The 13,770-nt window shown below is 46.2% G+C and overlaps 1 protein-coding gene across 11 annotated transcripts in view; it reads right to left on the reverse strand.

Moving 5' to 3' along the window:
* Nucleotides 1-13,770, reverse strand: part of HYCC1 (hyccin PI4KA lipid kinase complex subunit 1) — a 94,215-nt gene that overhangs the window by 10,183 nt on the left and 70,262 nt on the right. For 10 of the 11 annotated variants that reach the window (XM_065583337.1, XM_065583342.1, XM_065583339.1 and 7 more), the window contains 2 exons: nt 13,049-13,136; nt 12,218-12,377 (listed from right to left, as the gene is read on the reverse strand). In XM_065583337.1, coding sequence (XP_065439409.1) covers nt 12,218-12,377; nt 13,049-13,136 — 248 coding nt within the window. Of the gene's footprint in view, nt 1-9,995; nt 10,069-12,217; nt 12,378-13,048; nt 13,137-13,770 lie in introns of all 11 variants that reach the window. The other variant, XR_010598307.1, reaches the window with a different exon arrangement.

The following is a 13,770-nucleotide window of genomic DNA, read 5'->3' on the forward strand; positions in this document are numbered from 1 at the left end:
AGAGAATGAACAGCAATGGAAAATGGAACAGAGGATAGAAGAATGGACAACAAGAGGAAAGAGAGTGCCAATACCACTGACAGTAACAGTCAGATAGGCAATAGTGGCAGTAAAATGACTACCTATTAAAGTGAGGAATCTGGGTGAAGGCAAAAAAGAACAACTAAGATGGCTGTACACCACTGCAAGGAGTCTAAATAACAAAATGGAGGAACTAGAACTACTGGTGCAGGAAGTGAGACCACATATTATAGGGATAATGGAAACATTGGAATAGTAGTAATGACTGGAATACAGGTATTAAAGGGCATGTGCTATTCAGGAAAGACAGCTAAGAACAATGATATTTTTCTTCAACAGAAGTTACATATAAATGTGACAACTATAATGAAAACTATTCACTAGGTTTTCAGTGTCAATACAGAGATTGGGGTAATATTTCCAAGACTGCTAAACAATATGCAGATCTTTCTCAAAAGATAGATTTTATTTATAGCATAACAGTAAGTTATATTTTACACTGAAATTGGTGTAGACAGGCTTACTTCAATGCAAGTTTTCCACATTAGGCAACAATGCATTTTATCAAGAGATTGATTACTCCTGAAAAGCAAATTTTAAAATTAGACTAAAAGCTTATAAATTGTAAGATTCCAGACCATTAAGATAGGATAAAAATCTAATATTAAATAAGTCCTTATCCTTTCTATCTATACTCCATACAACTGCCATTTACACATACTTACTATCCTCTAGTATTGGAAAAAACTGTTTTTTTTAATAATTCAAAAAACTCTACTGAAACATTAGTGATAAACAGTATATTATTTACACATGTAAACTTACTCAACATGGTGCTTGAATGCATTTTTCTATTAAATCTACAGACCCTGCTCTAGGATGTCTCACTCAACTCCTCCTCCCATGCTCTTGCTTTACAATCTTCTATTTTGCGTGTGTATGATGACAAGGAGGGGACGATGGGTGGGCATACTTCCTAATACTGTGATGTGTAAGTCAAATTTCAATACTCAGGTTGGTGGCTCAAATTTAAACATTCCATGTGAGATCAGTACATCAACCTCATAAAAGGCAGTAACTAGCTGTTGTCAGAATTAACCAAAGTACTTTACAGTCCTTTATATCATGAAACCAGAAATTTACACAGCAGTATCACCAGATCCATAGGGAGCACATCTAACCCTCAGCCTGTCCACAGATTTTAACTACTGAATAGGCTTTATGCTGTCAACAGCCTCTCCAATTGCAAATTCTTTCTACAATTATATAAGATCCTTTTTAAAATTTCATCCTGATCCAGCCGAGTTATGTAGCATAATTATTTTAAACTACACAGCTTTTCAGATGCCCTTGTGTATCGCGATATGGATTTCCCAGTTTTTGGGATTAAGTGGTTTAACACATTTTTCCCCACTACTTTTCTCTTGTCTTAGTTTTGAAGTTGAGTCTAATTCCAGTAAGTCATTACATTAAAAAAAAAATAAAAATAAAAAAAAACGACCTTCTGTTGTTTTTTTTGGTCGTCATAAGTCCACAATTCTCCAACTAAACTACTGTACTTGGATGCTCCCAGAAGTTTGTGAAGATTAGTCTGTACTAGAAGACATCATAATATTGTACTTCCATTCTAAGAGTTCAAATTATTCCAAAATGTCTCCAGAGAATAGATCTTAACTGCATTCTCTTTTCAGCTCATATGTTGGTAAGTTTTCCCTACAACTATTCCAAAAACTGAAAGTTTTCATAAGAGGGTGTTCTATCCCCAGGACCTAACTATTGGTATTAGGAAGTTTGAGATGTCAGAAGTCACCCCACTGTCACAGAATCAGGGCCTGTGCTTTTCAGTGTAAAGTGTTCATTGTGTAATGCATTTGACATCAGCAGCTACTAGCTGTAAACATCATGAAATCCCCATCCTCTTGGATTTCTGCATAGAGGAAATTTTACTGGAGAGTCAAAGCCATTTCCCTCAAACAAATATAAAAGTAATTCACTGAAGTTCTTAGAACTATTATATGATGCACCTACCAGCAAGAACAAGATTTGGGGTAAACAGCACATTTTGATTAACTTAGTCCACACACCCCCACCCATAGATAGTCTACAGCAAAGAAAGAATTTTCTTGAGATAGCAGCTTGTCAGTGTGTCATTTGTATTCCAAATACTTTTATACTCTGCAATCCATTTAAATCCCTATTTTCTGCACCAAGACATCTAGCTTGTCAGTGTTTCTACTAAACAACAATAAACTAATCTCAAAACTCCTTTAATTTTAAAAAAACTGATATCAAGTTTCAGCTAAGACTAAAAACGGTTACTCACCTTTGTAACTGTTGTTCTTCGAGATGTGTTGCTCATATCCATTCCAATTAGGTGTGCGCGCACAGTGTGCACGATCGGAGAATTTTCTACCCTAGCAACACCCAGTGGGTCGGCTGTGAAGCCCCCTGGAGAGGCGCCTTCATGGCTCTGGATATATACCCCAGCCGACCCAGCGTTCCCGCAGTTCCTTCTTGCCGGCTATTCCGACAGTGGGGAAGGGCGGCGGGTTTGGCATGGAACCGTTTTTTCTTCTTCGAGTGCTTGCTCATATCGATTTCAATTAGGTGACTACCAAGCCTTACCTAGGCGGTGGGGTTGGAGTGAGACATTGCCGTGTGCAAAACCGCTGACCCAAATGCAGCGTCGTCTCTGGACTGCTGTACAAGCGCATAGTGAGCGGTGAAGGTGTGGACCGATGACCAAACCGCCGCTCTACAAATATCCTGGATCGGGACATGAGCCAGGAAGGCAGTTGAGGAGGCTTGGGCCCTCGTGGAGTGGGCGGTGAGGCGTGGCGTCGGGGCACCGGCCAGGTCGTAGCAAGCACGAATGCAGGACGTGATCCAAGAGGAGAGACGTTGTGAGGAGACCGGTAAGCCTTTCATCCGGTCGGCCACTGCAATGAAGAGTTGCGTCGTCTTCCTAAATGGTTTCGTACGCTCAATACAGAAAGCAAGGGCCCTGTGTACGTCCAAGGAGTGCATATGCTGGTCTTGACGGGTGGCGTGCAGATTAGGATGGAAGACAGGGAGAAATATATCCTGGTTCACATGAAAAACTGATACCACCTTGGGAAGAAAGGCGGGGGGGGGGGCGAAGCTGCACCTTGTCTTTATTGAAGACTGTGTATGGAGGCTCAGACATGAGCGCCCTGATTTCAGAAACACGCCTTGCTGAAGTGATGGCTACAAGGAAGGCTGTCTTCCAAGATAGGTAAAGGAGTGAGCAGGTAGCCAATGGCTCGAACAGGGGCCCTGTGAGCTTGGAGAGAACCAGGTTAAGATCCCACGCCGGAACAGGTTGGCGTTGCTGTGGGTATAGACGGTCTAAGCCCTTGAGGAATCTGACGACCATCGGGTTAGAAAAGACCGAGGAAGCGTGTTCTCCTGGGTGGAACGCCGATATAGCTGCCAGGTGAACCCTGACCGAAGATATCGCCAAGCCCTGCTGTTTCAGGGATAGGAGATGTTCGAGAATAAGAGGAATAGACGCCTGCAAGGGGGCGTGGCCCGCTGCTCGCACCAACAGGAGAACTGTTTCCACTTGGCTAAGTAAGTGGTCCGTGTAGAGGGCTTTCTACTTCCCAGCAGGATCTGTTGTACGGGATGTGAGCATCGTAACTCTGTCCGATTCAGCCATGGAGCATCCACGCTGTGAGGTGGAGCGATTTCAGGTCGGGGTGACAGAGTCGGCCGTGGTCCTGAGAGATCAAGTCTGGGCACAAGGGAAGCGTGATCGGAGTTTGCACCGATAGCTCCAGAAGCGTGGTGTACCAGTGCTGTCTTGGCCAAGCTGGAGCAACAAGAATCATACGTGCCTTGTCTCTGCATAGCTTGAGCAGCACCCTGTGGACCAGTGGGAATGGAGGGAAAGCGTAGAACAGCTGGTCTCTCCATGATAGGAGGAAAGCATCCGACAGGGAGCCCAGAGATCGTCCTTGGAGCAGAACACGTGGCACTTCCTGTTGGCTCGTGAGGCAAACAGGTTGACCTGGGGAAATCCCCACCTCTGGAAGATGGAATGGATGATATCCGGGCGGATCGACCACTCGTGCGTCTGGAAGGATCTGCTGAGATGGTCCGCTAGAGTGTTCTGGACTCCTGGGAGGAACGATGCCATGAGATGTATCGAGTGGGCAATGCAGAACTCCCACAGGCGAATGGCCTCTTGGCACAGGAGAGACGACTGGGCTCCTCCTTGCTTGTTCATGTAGAACATGGCCGTGGTGTTGTCTGTGAGGACTGACACGCAACGGCCATGTAGGAGACCGAGAAATGTCTGACACGCTAGGCGCACCGCCATCAGCTCTCGAACATTGATGTGCAGAGCTAGTTGGGATGCGGTCCACAGGCCCTGGGTATGGTGCTCCCCGAGGTGAGAGCCCCACCCTAGAGATGAAGCGTCTGTGACGAGGTGCAGGGAGGGGTGTGGGGCATGAAATGGCACTCCAGCGCAAACCGCCTTGTGATCCAGCCACCAGGTGAGGGAGATCAAGACCGAGTTCGGAACCATGACCACCATGTTTAGGTTGTCCCGATAAGGAGGGTACAACGCCGATACCCAGGCCTGAAGTGGGCGAAGCCGAAGTCTGGCATGCCTGGTTATGTAAGTGCAAGAGGCCATGTGACCCAACAGGCCGATGCACATCCTTACTGTGGTAATCGGGAAGATCTGGAGTCCGTGGATGATGTTTGCGATGGTGTGAAACTGAGTGTCTGGCAAAAGAGCCCGGGTGAGTTTGGAGTCTAGAACTGCCCCGATAAACTCTATCCTCTAGGTTGGCTCCAGAGTGGACTTTTCTTTGTTGAGTAGAATGCCTAACTCGTGGAATATTTGTAGTATTATCTGGACGTGCGCCTGAACTTGCTCCCTGGTTCGGCCGCGCACGAGCCAGTCGTCTAGATACGGGAACACCTGTATCCTTTGTTGACGAAGGTATGCTGCCACGACAGCCAGACATTTGGTGAACACTCTCGGAGCCATGGACAAGCCGAAGGGAAGGACGGCAAATTGGTAGTGCACATTGTTTACTACAAATCGAAGGACGCGCTTGTGTGGGGGGTAGATTGCTATATGAAAATATGCATCCTTCATGTCAAGGGCGGCGTACCAGTCTCCAGGATCCAGGGAAGGGATGATGGTCCCCAAGGAGACCAAGTGGAACTTCAACTTTACTATAAATTTGTTGAGTCCGCGTAAATCTAAAATGGGTCGCAGACCCCCTTTCGCTTTGGGGATCAGGAAGTAGCAGGAGTAAAACCCCCTGCCCCTTAACTCTGGGGGAACCTCCACTATGGCCCTCATAGAGAGGAGCCGAAAAACCTCCTGTGTAAGGAGATGCTTGTGAGAAGGGTCCCTGAAGAGGGACGGGGAGAGGAGGTGAAGGGGGGGGGTGGGGAAAACGAAGAAAACTGGAGAGCGTATCCCCTCTCCACCGTGCGAAGGACCCAACAGTCCGAAGTTATAAGGGACCAAGCACGGTGGAAACAGGAGAGGCGATCCCGAAATAAAGGGAATGGATCCTGGGTAGTGGCTGGTGCGCCGTCCTCGGGCGCACCTTCAAAAGTTTTGCCTAGGTCCTGAAGGTGGCCTAGGAGGGCCCTGGTTCTGACCGGGTTGGGGGCCGGTTCACCTCCGTCTACCGCCTAGTCCCCGCCTTCTGGGGAAGTCCTGACGTGGATGATGAGGACGGTGGCTGGGGCCTAAAGGGCCTGCACTGGGGTCCTGGGACATACATCCCCAGGGAGCGCATGATGGTTCTCGAGTCCTTGAGGCTCTTCAGCCGAGAGTCCATCTTGTCCGAGAACAACCCTTGGCCCTCGAACGGCAGATCTTGCAGGGTCTACTGCAGTTCTGGCGGTAACCCCGAAACCTGGAGCCAGGAGACGCGTCGCATGGCTATCCCAGACGCTAGTGTCCTGGCGGTCGAGTCCGCAATGTCCAAGGAGGCCTGTAAGAAGGTCCTAGCCACCTTTTTCTTTCCTCCACAAGGGCCCTGAACTCCTCCCTCGAGTCCTGGGGGACCAACTCCTTAAATTTACCCATGGAATTCCATGAGTTATAATTGTACCGACTCAGGAGCGCCTGTTGATTTGCAGCCCTGAGCTGCAGACCCCCCGCTGAGTAAACCTTGCGCCCAAACAAATTGAAGTGTTTAGCGTCCTTCGATTTGGGCGCTGCCGCCTGCTGGCCATGGCGCTCTCTGGCGTTCACTGAGGAGACTACCAGTGAACACGGCGGAGAGTGTGTATAGAGGTACTCATGGTCTTTAGAGGGGACAAAATACTTCCTCTCTACACCTCTGGCAGTGGGAGGGATGGAGGCCGGGGTTTGCCATATGGCATTAGCGTTAGCCTGGATCGTACGGATAATGGGCAATGCCACCTGGGATGGGGCATTAGCTGAAAGGATGCTCACCACCGGGTCCTCCACCTCCACTATCTCCTCAGCCTGTAGGTCCATATTTCGTGCCACCCTACACAACAAGTCTTGGTGGGCACGGAGGTCTATTGGAGGTGGGCCTGAGGATGTTGTACCCACCACTGCCTCATCTAGGGAAGATGAGGAGGACGCCTCAGGGGGTAAAGGAACCATGTGCGGGTCCGTCTCCAAGGGACCCTGATGTGCAGGATCCCCTGCACCGGGGTCTGGTGCCTGCGTGGGTGTCGGCGCCGGAGCCTCGATGCCCCCTGGGGGAGGACGGGAGATGGTGGCCTCAGGAACCCTGGGCTCAGAGTCTGCTGAGCGAGAGGCCGCTGGTGGAGCCCCTTGAGCTTGGTGATACGCCCATGGGGTCCAGAAAGACCAATGTGCAGGGTCCTATCTAAGGTCCTCTGCCCCCTCCTGCCAACGACCCAAGTCGTCTGCAGCCTGACCCGGAGCAGGGTACGCTGAACGGGAAGCCCCTTCAGACGAGCGAGACGCCGATCTCGAGGGCCAGAGCGGTGCCGAGCGTGGTTGCAGGGACTCGTCCTGGTACGGTGCCGAGCGGTGCTGGTCCACTGGCGAACGGTACCGGGATCGAGAACAGTGACGATGGCCATGTCGGTACCGGGATCCGGATCTGGATCGGGAAGACGAAGACCGTCTGTAGACTCGGTGCCGGGAGCGGCCTCGTGAACGGGAGCGGTGCTCATACCAGTGCCGAGAACTGCGTCTGAACTGCGACCGGTACCGATGCTCAGGTCGATGCCGAGAAGTAGACCGTGCCGGGAGGAAGATCTGAGCCGCGAGTACGATTGGCGCCGAGATGAAGATCGGTGCCGGGACTGCGAGTGGCATCGGGACCTGCTCCGAGACCGGGAGCGGTGCCGTGAGTCCACACTCTGAGATGGCGGGCGTATCAAGGTAGGCTTGCCCCTGGATTGCACCGTACGAAGGGCATGCGGTGCCGCGGGTTGAGATGGCGCCGGCTCCGTGAGGGCGATAAGGTCTTTTGCCATGGCAAACTTCTCCGGTGTAGAAGGGAGACAGGGCTCCACCACTGGACGAGGCGGTGAGCCAGTCCGCACTGGACTCAACGGCCCTACACCCGGTGCCGGAGTCAACGGTGCTGATGACACTTGCACCCTCTGGCGCTCCGAAGCCGGACACGGCTCTACCACCGGTGCGGGGGGAGCCGGTGCCTGGTGGACAGCAACGTCCTGGGTCTTGCGGGGCCTTTTATGTCCCGGAGACAGGGACCGGCGCCGAGGTGCTTGCGGCGGACGTGGTGCCGAGGGAGGATGGTGCCGTGGGGCCTTATCCGCGTCTGCTCGCGGTGCAGTACCGGAGGGTGCCGCTGGGGCGCTGCGGACCGAGGTGCTCGGTGCCGGAACTTGGTGCACCAAAGGAGGATCTGGGCTAAGAGCCGCCTCCATGAGGAGCTGCTTAAGCCTAAAGTCCCGCTCCTTTTTGGTCCTTGGTCTGAAAGCCTTGCAGATCTTACACTTGTCCATCTGGTGAGACTCCCCTAAGCACTTCAGACAAGAGTCGTGGGGGTCTCCCGTTGGCATAGGCTTAGCACAGGTCGCGCACGGCTTAAAGCCAGGAGCCTTGGGCATGAGCCCGGCTACCCGCCGGGGGGAAAGGAGGGATAATAGCCCCCTTAACCCCCGCTATTTATAACTATTAACAACAAACTACTAATCTAAAGTATATAACCAACAACTATCTACAAGAACTAACGAGTAAAACTAGGGAGAGTGGAGAACAGCTATACCGCGCTCCACAGTTCCAACGACCGTCACGGGCGGTAAGAAGGAACTGAGGGAGCGCTGGGTCGGCTGGGGTATATATCCAGCGCCATGAAGGCGCCACTCCAGGGGGCTCCACAGTCGACCCACCGGGTGTTGCTAGGGTAGAAAATTCTCCGACGATTGTGCACGCGGCGCACGCACACCTAATTGGAATCGATATGAGCAAGCATTTGAAGAAGAACTTTGTATTCGTGTCATAAGCAGGGATTCTCTGCATATTCTAGTAAGATCCCCCAGACGTATATAAACAAGAGATGATGAGTTTAACAATATAGTCAGTAGAGTAGCCTTCACAAGCCCTCCCCCTTCTTGCCACCAACTCAGATGTTCACCCTTGTTCAGACCATCCTCTCTCCACAACATTCCCATTTTCTCTCCCCACCTTCAGTCTCTCTGCTGACTTATCACATCTGCAGGTAGTTCATAAAACAAACAGCAACCACCACCTGCTACTCCCATGGGTGGGGCAGGTGACTGCCTCTTCACATGTTGTTTCCATGGCTGAATATTCCAGGGGCAGTTGGCAGAATGAGAGGGAGCAGGTAGACAGATGGATAGGTGGTTTCAAAGCAGCTGCTATCCATCCCCCGCACCACAAGAGAGACACACTTCATGATAGTAAACAGTAAGAGGTAGCAAGGTAAGAGATATGGCACATCCAATCCCTGGCTGATGTTCTTGTTCTTACCTTCTACCCACAGGCCAGGAAAAAGTGAGGAAGCCCTTGGAGCCCCACTATTCCAAGTGTGATAGCAATATCTTTTTCAGGATTCTCTGGTCTATCAGTTCCTAATCACTGCAGGAGCTGTTGGTTCAAGATTTACGTCCAAAACCCAAACCTAATCCAGCTCCTCAGAAGAAATTCATCGGGAATTAATAAGTCAGTTCCCACTGCAACACTACAGTTACTTCACAGTATTTTGATCTGTATAATGAGTTTGTCTACATCAAATTTGGAGAACGGTTCAAGCAAGACTTTCCTCCACCCTCCTCCCAGAAAAGTACACCCCAACCCCTCAGAAAAAGCAGCAGCTGTTATGTTTGAGGATTTTTTCCCACTCTATATATTACATTTAATGGCTTGTTAAGAAACCCTGTTCCGCCTGGATTTATGATTCAGGAAGAAATTCATGCTGTCCAATAATCAGGGTTTTCGCTAGAATTTTTATAAACATTTTGGAAGTGAGGCTGACCAAAATTGGTATAATGCACCCAGCCTTTTCCATTTATAACCCCCCAAAAGCCTTGTCAGTCATTGAGCAGATATTTCAGATTCACTTTTGGCATACTGGAATGAGAGATATCTAATGACAGGATATTAGGGACACCCAATCATTTTTGGCTGAAAAGTTTTGGCTACACAAGTTTATTCCAGGAGTGCAATTTTTCCCCGTTAAACCATTTGGTGCCACCATCCAAAGTCTTAGTTTGTAGTTCCCTCCCTGAATCAAATGGAATCTTGGCAAGAACTTTTTTGGGGGGGGGGGGGTGGGGGGGGGGTAAAAAAGCCCTTATTTTTCTCCCAAAGGTTACCCATCATTTCTTGCTTGGGTCACACTAGTTGCTTAGAATTAGATTAATATTACGCTTCTCTCTATTAACTGTCACACCATCTCTCTTCATAAGTGAATAGCTTTTTCCATGTTTTACGGGAGTCTGTTTTTCTACTAACACTATCAAACCTCTTGCCTTACTGTTATCTGTTGCAGCAAATACTTGTCCCACCCAATGTCTCTTGAACTTCGCCATCTGCATGAAGCATGATCCCTGCAAGAAGGCAATATCAAAGCATGATTTTTGTAAAGACTGCAAGACCTTTATCTTTGCTGGATAGTCAGCACCTTTAAAATGCATGAAATAAGACTTGTTAGTATTGGCTCATTATAATCCATGTTTTTATTCTGTATTATCAAAAGTGATAAAGTAGAAGACAACAGGAGAGAGTTAAATTTGCCTTCAATTTCTCTCAGAATGAAACAGATCCACTGTCTTATTCTATGCTTCCCTGTATCAGTGAGTTTGAATTACCAACATCAAAGCCACACAGAGGAGCAAGATTAAAGACAATGTGACAACTGGCTAAACCATGTTCAGAGATAGTTTCTTGATTAAAATGCTGAGCCACGATTTGCTTGAGAGTTGCTGGCCCCTTACTGATTTCAAGGAGATTCTGACAGGTCTTATGCAGCAGCAGATCCTGCCTTACTTTCTTCCGCTCTAATTAGAAAGGGCCAGTAGCCATTTTGCACACTGTAGGCTGATATACTCCCTTGCACTCCTATGATTTCAGTTAGTAATAACTATAGCACTTGTCACCTCCACCACTGGCTCTGACCCATAAATAGCCATCTCTTAGGACCATTGCACTCAACCTGTTTTCATTGATACTTAAACACTTTTCATGAAGAGATTGATGTAAATATTACCACAGTGGGCATTATTGTGTGTCAAGGTAAATAAGCGAGAGTTTTGTAGATTTAATCTTGCTTTAAAACTAAACACCACTACAAATTTGGATATTCTATTTTTTTTTTTTAAATCAGCACTTCTCCAAGATCACTAGGTCATTTACCATTTTTTAAACAGCCTTGTAGTAATTTTGTTGCTAATTATACTGCCTATATAATAATGATGCCTATCATAGTAATGCCAACACTGAGCCCATCCCAAAACAGTCAAAACATCAATTAAAGATAAAGAATGACCATATTATATAAGAGCCAATATTAATGATCTTCACCGGCTCTCAACCCAAGGTGGTACACCTCTACCCCGATATAACGCTGTCCTCAGGAGCCAAAAAAATCTTATTGCATTACAGGTGAAACTGTGTTATATTGAACTTGCTTTGATCCACCGGAGCACTGCTTTACCGCGTTATATCCGAATTCATGTTATATGGGTCACGTTATATCGAGGTAGACGTGTAGTTACAAGGCCTTAGGCACAGCAAGTGATCAAGAGCACTGATCTGTGCTGGACTTGCTCTTCCTTCTCAGACTGGAGAAGAGGCATGCAGATAATGGACTATGCAAAAACAGAAGCCTTAACGTACTGTTTTCTGCCAGCCCAGACTGATTAAAGACCTCTAATGAAGGGTTTTTTTTAGCTTCTATTCTTTCATAATGATAATTATTAATACAATTGTAACATGACCATCTTTTCCCACTCTACACCCTGCCCAGCTTTCTTTGATCATTTTGCATGAAGGTTCTATGGGGAGAACATTACCTCCCAGCTTTCTTTGAGCATTTTGCATGAAGGTTCTATGGGGAGAACATTACCTCCTTTAAATTACTTTGGTTATTGCAACTAATAATTGCTTCATTTTGGACACAAATCTGGGACACCCTGTAACAGATATTTGATAATCTAATGCTTCCAGTTAAATAAATGGTATGTGTAACTTCTTTAGCTACAGATTCAAGAATTTTGTACAGTCCTACATTTTAAAATAAAACCAAAAATTTGAGTAACTGAATAGCCGATGAGTGAAACAGATCAAATGTTCACTCAGAGCTACGGCAAGGAAATCTTTATTCCCCGGTTAGGAAAAAGGAATCTGTTACTGGCAGTTAAGTCTCAGTATATAATAGCTCACTCAGGATAAGCTCACTCAATAGCACAGTGGCTCAAACATCCTACTGGGCAATACTCAATATCTAGTCAAATTCACAATACAGACCCAAGTGAGCTGCTAAGGCTGCTCTGTTCATACTCTTCAGAGAAAGATCCATGATATTGGTTTTTTAAAGAGACTAGTATATAGCAACTTTCACTCACTAACCAGAGACATTTTGGTTAAGATTAAAATTAAATAGAATATGTGTGCATTACTCTTAGAATTTCAACTTTTTAAAAAAAATAGCTCTAATAAAAAAAGCGTAACATTTAATGTGTACAGGGTGTTTCTTACCATGTCTCTTCCACCTATGCCCCCTGATGGACATACTAGTCACAGCATTTCTTGATATTCTAGATGAAGTGGGGGTAATTTCAACCTGAATGCATCTTGTACCTTCTTTACTAGATTTCATGGCACCTTGAGGCAGTGAGGCCTTTATTGCATTAGCAACCTGAGGGAACAAAAATCTGGGTGAAGTTTTATCAAGATTTGAACTCTAACAGAAGTACTATTTACAGTAATTAGCAGGGAATTGGAGCAATCACATTTTTAAATTGCTCTGCTTCGACTCCGGGCAAAAACCTACTGGTCCGCGCTCCAGCTCTGGGCGCCGCTCCAAAGCCCTGGTAATTAGAATATTTTTACAACTCTGGGGAAAAATATAATACCACATGCAATCTGAGATCAGCTATGATCATAAGATTCAAAGTAAGTATCAAAGATTAGACTAAAATCTGTTTGCAATTATGCCTTTATTTCCTGGTGGTTTGAAGTCTTAAATCAAGCAGCCAGCACAATGCTTTAAAGAACTACTTTGACAGTAGTCCCCATTTAAAACAATGACTACTTACCACATCCTTCCTGGTGCTTTTGAGCCTCCCCCAAGGCTTTAAATTCTACTTTTCCATTGTTTGAGTGCACAAAGTAAAATTACCGTTTTTTAGGGGGGGAGGGGAGGAGGAGTATTAAAAATGCATGCTTCCAAGCATCTTTAGCATAGGTAGGACACCGATGATTCCCTGTGGGCCTATGGTTCATTATAATGCTGCATCACCAGCATGATTTACAGTTTAGTAACTTTGTATCTAGATTTGTATAGAAAAATCCCAACATAATACCTACCAGCAGTGGTTCTGGATACAACTCCAGCTGAGCTCTATATAAAATGTCATCCATTGCTTTACGAGCTAGATCCCATTCTCCATTATAACTAGAAAAATTATAATTAAGCATGATTACCAAGTTTTATAAACTGTACCCTCATTTTTATCTCAAGTAATAGTGGTCTCTCTCTCCTTGGTCACATTACCTTCAAAACATTAACAACCTTATTTAGAAATCAGTTCAGGTGAGTCACTAATAAGAACAAAAAGTACAGGGAAACAATTCTCTTATAAAAAGATAGTTTTGACTTTTTAATTAAAGAAAAAGAAATGCAAGTTTAAAAGCAGTTTGTTTATAATCAATAACTTACACTCCTGAGTGGTTTAATTTTAGGTAAACATTCAACTAGTTGTTGCATTTTAGTTATGGAATTTCAATAGAAGTTGCATAGCTAGTGTGCTGTCTGCTGTTCCACATTTTGAATATTTACTAATGTTGTGAACAAGTCTATGGGATCAGTTATTTCAGTTAAAATACAACATCAAAATTCAGTTAGTTTACCTGTGAACATTAGTGGATGATAAGAGTGTTGAAGACAAGAGAAGCAATACTGTGGATGTGGCAAGAAAAAATTAAGATTGAAATAAATTTTCCAAAACTGGACCCACATTTGTCACTTCTAAGCATGAACATGTATGTGAGTAAGAATGCATATGGGATGAATAGATACACTAGTTGCA

The sequence above is a fragment of the Chrysemys picta genome, chromosome 2 (assembly GCF_011386835.1).
Source record: "Chrysemys picta bellii isolate R12L10 chromosome 2, ASM1138683v2, whole genome shotgun sequence".
Taxonomy (NCBI): domain Eukaryota; kingdom Metazoa; phylum Chordata; order Testudines; family Emydidae; genus Chrysemys; species Chrysemys picta.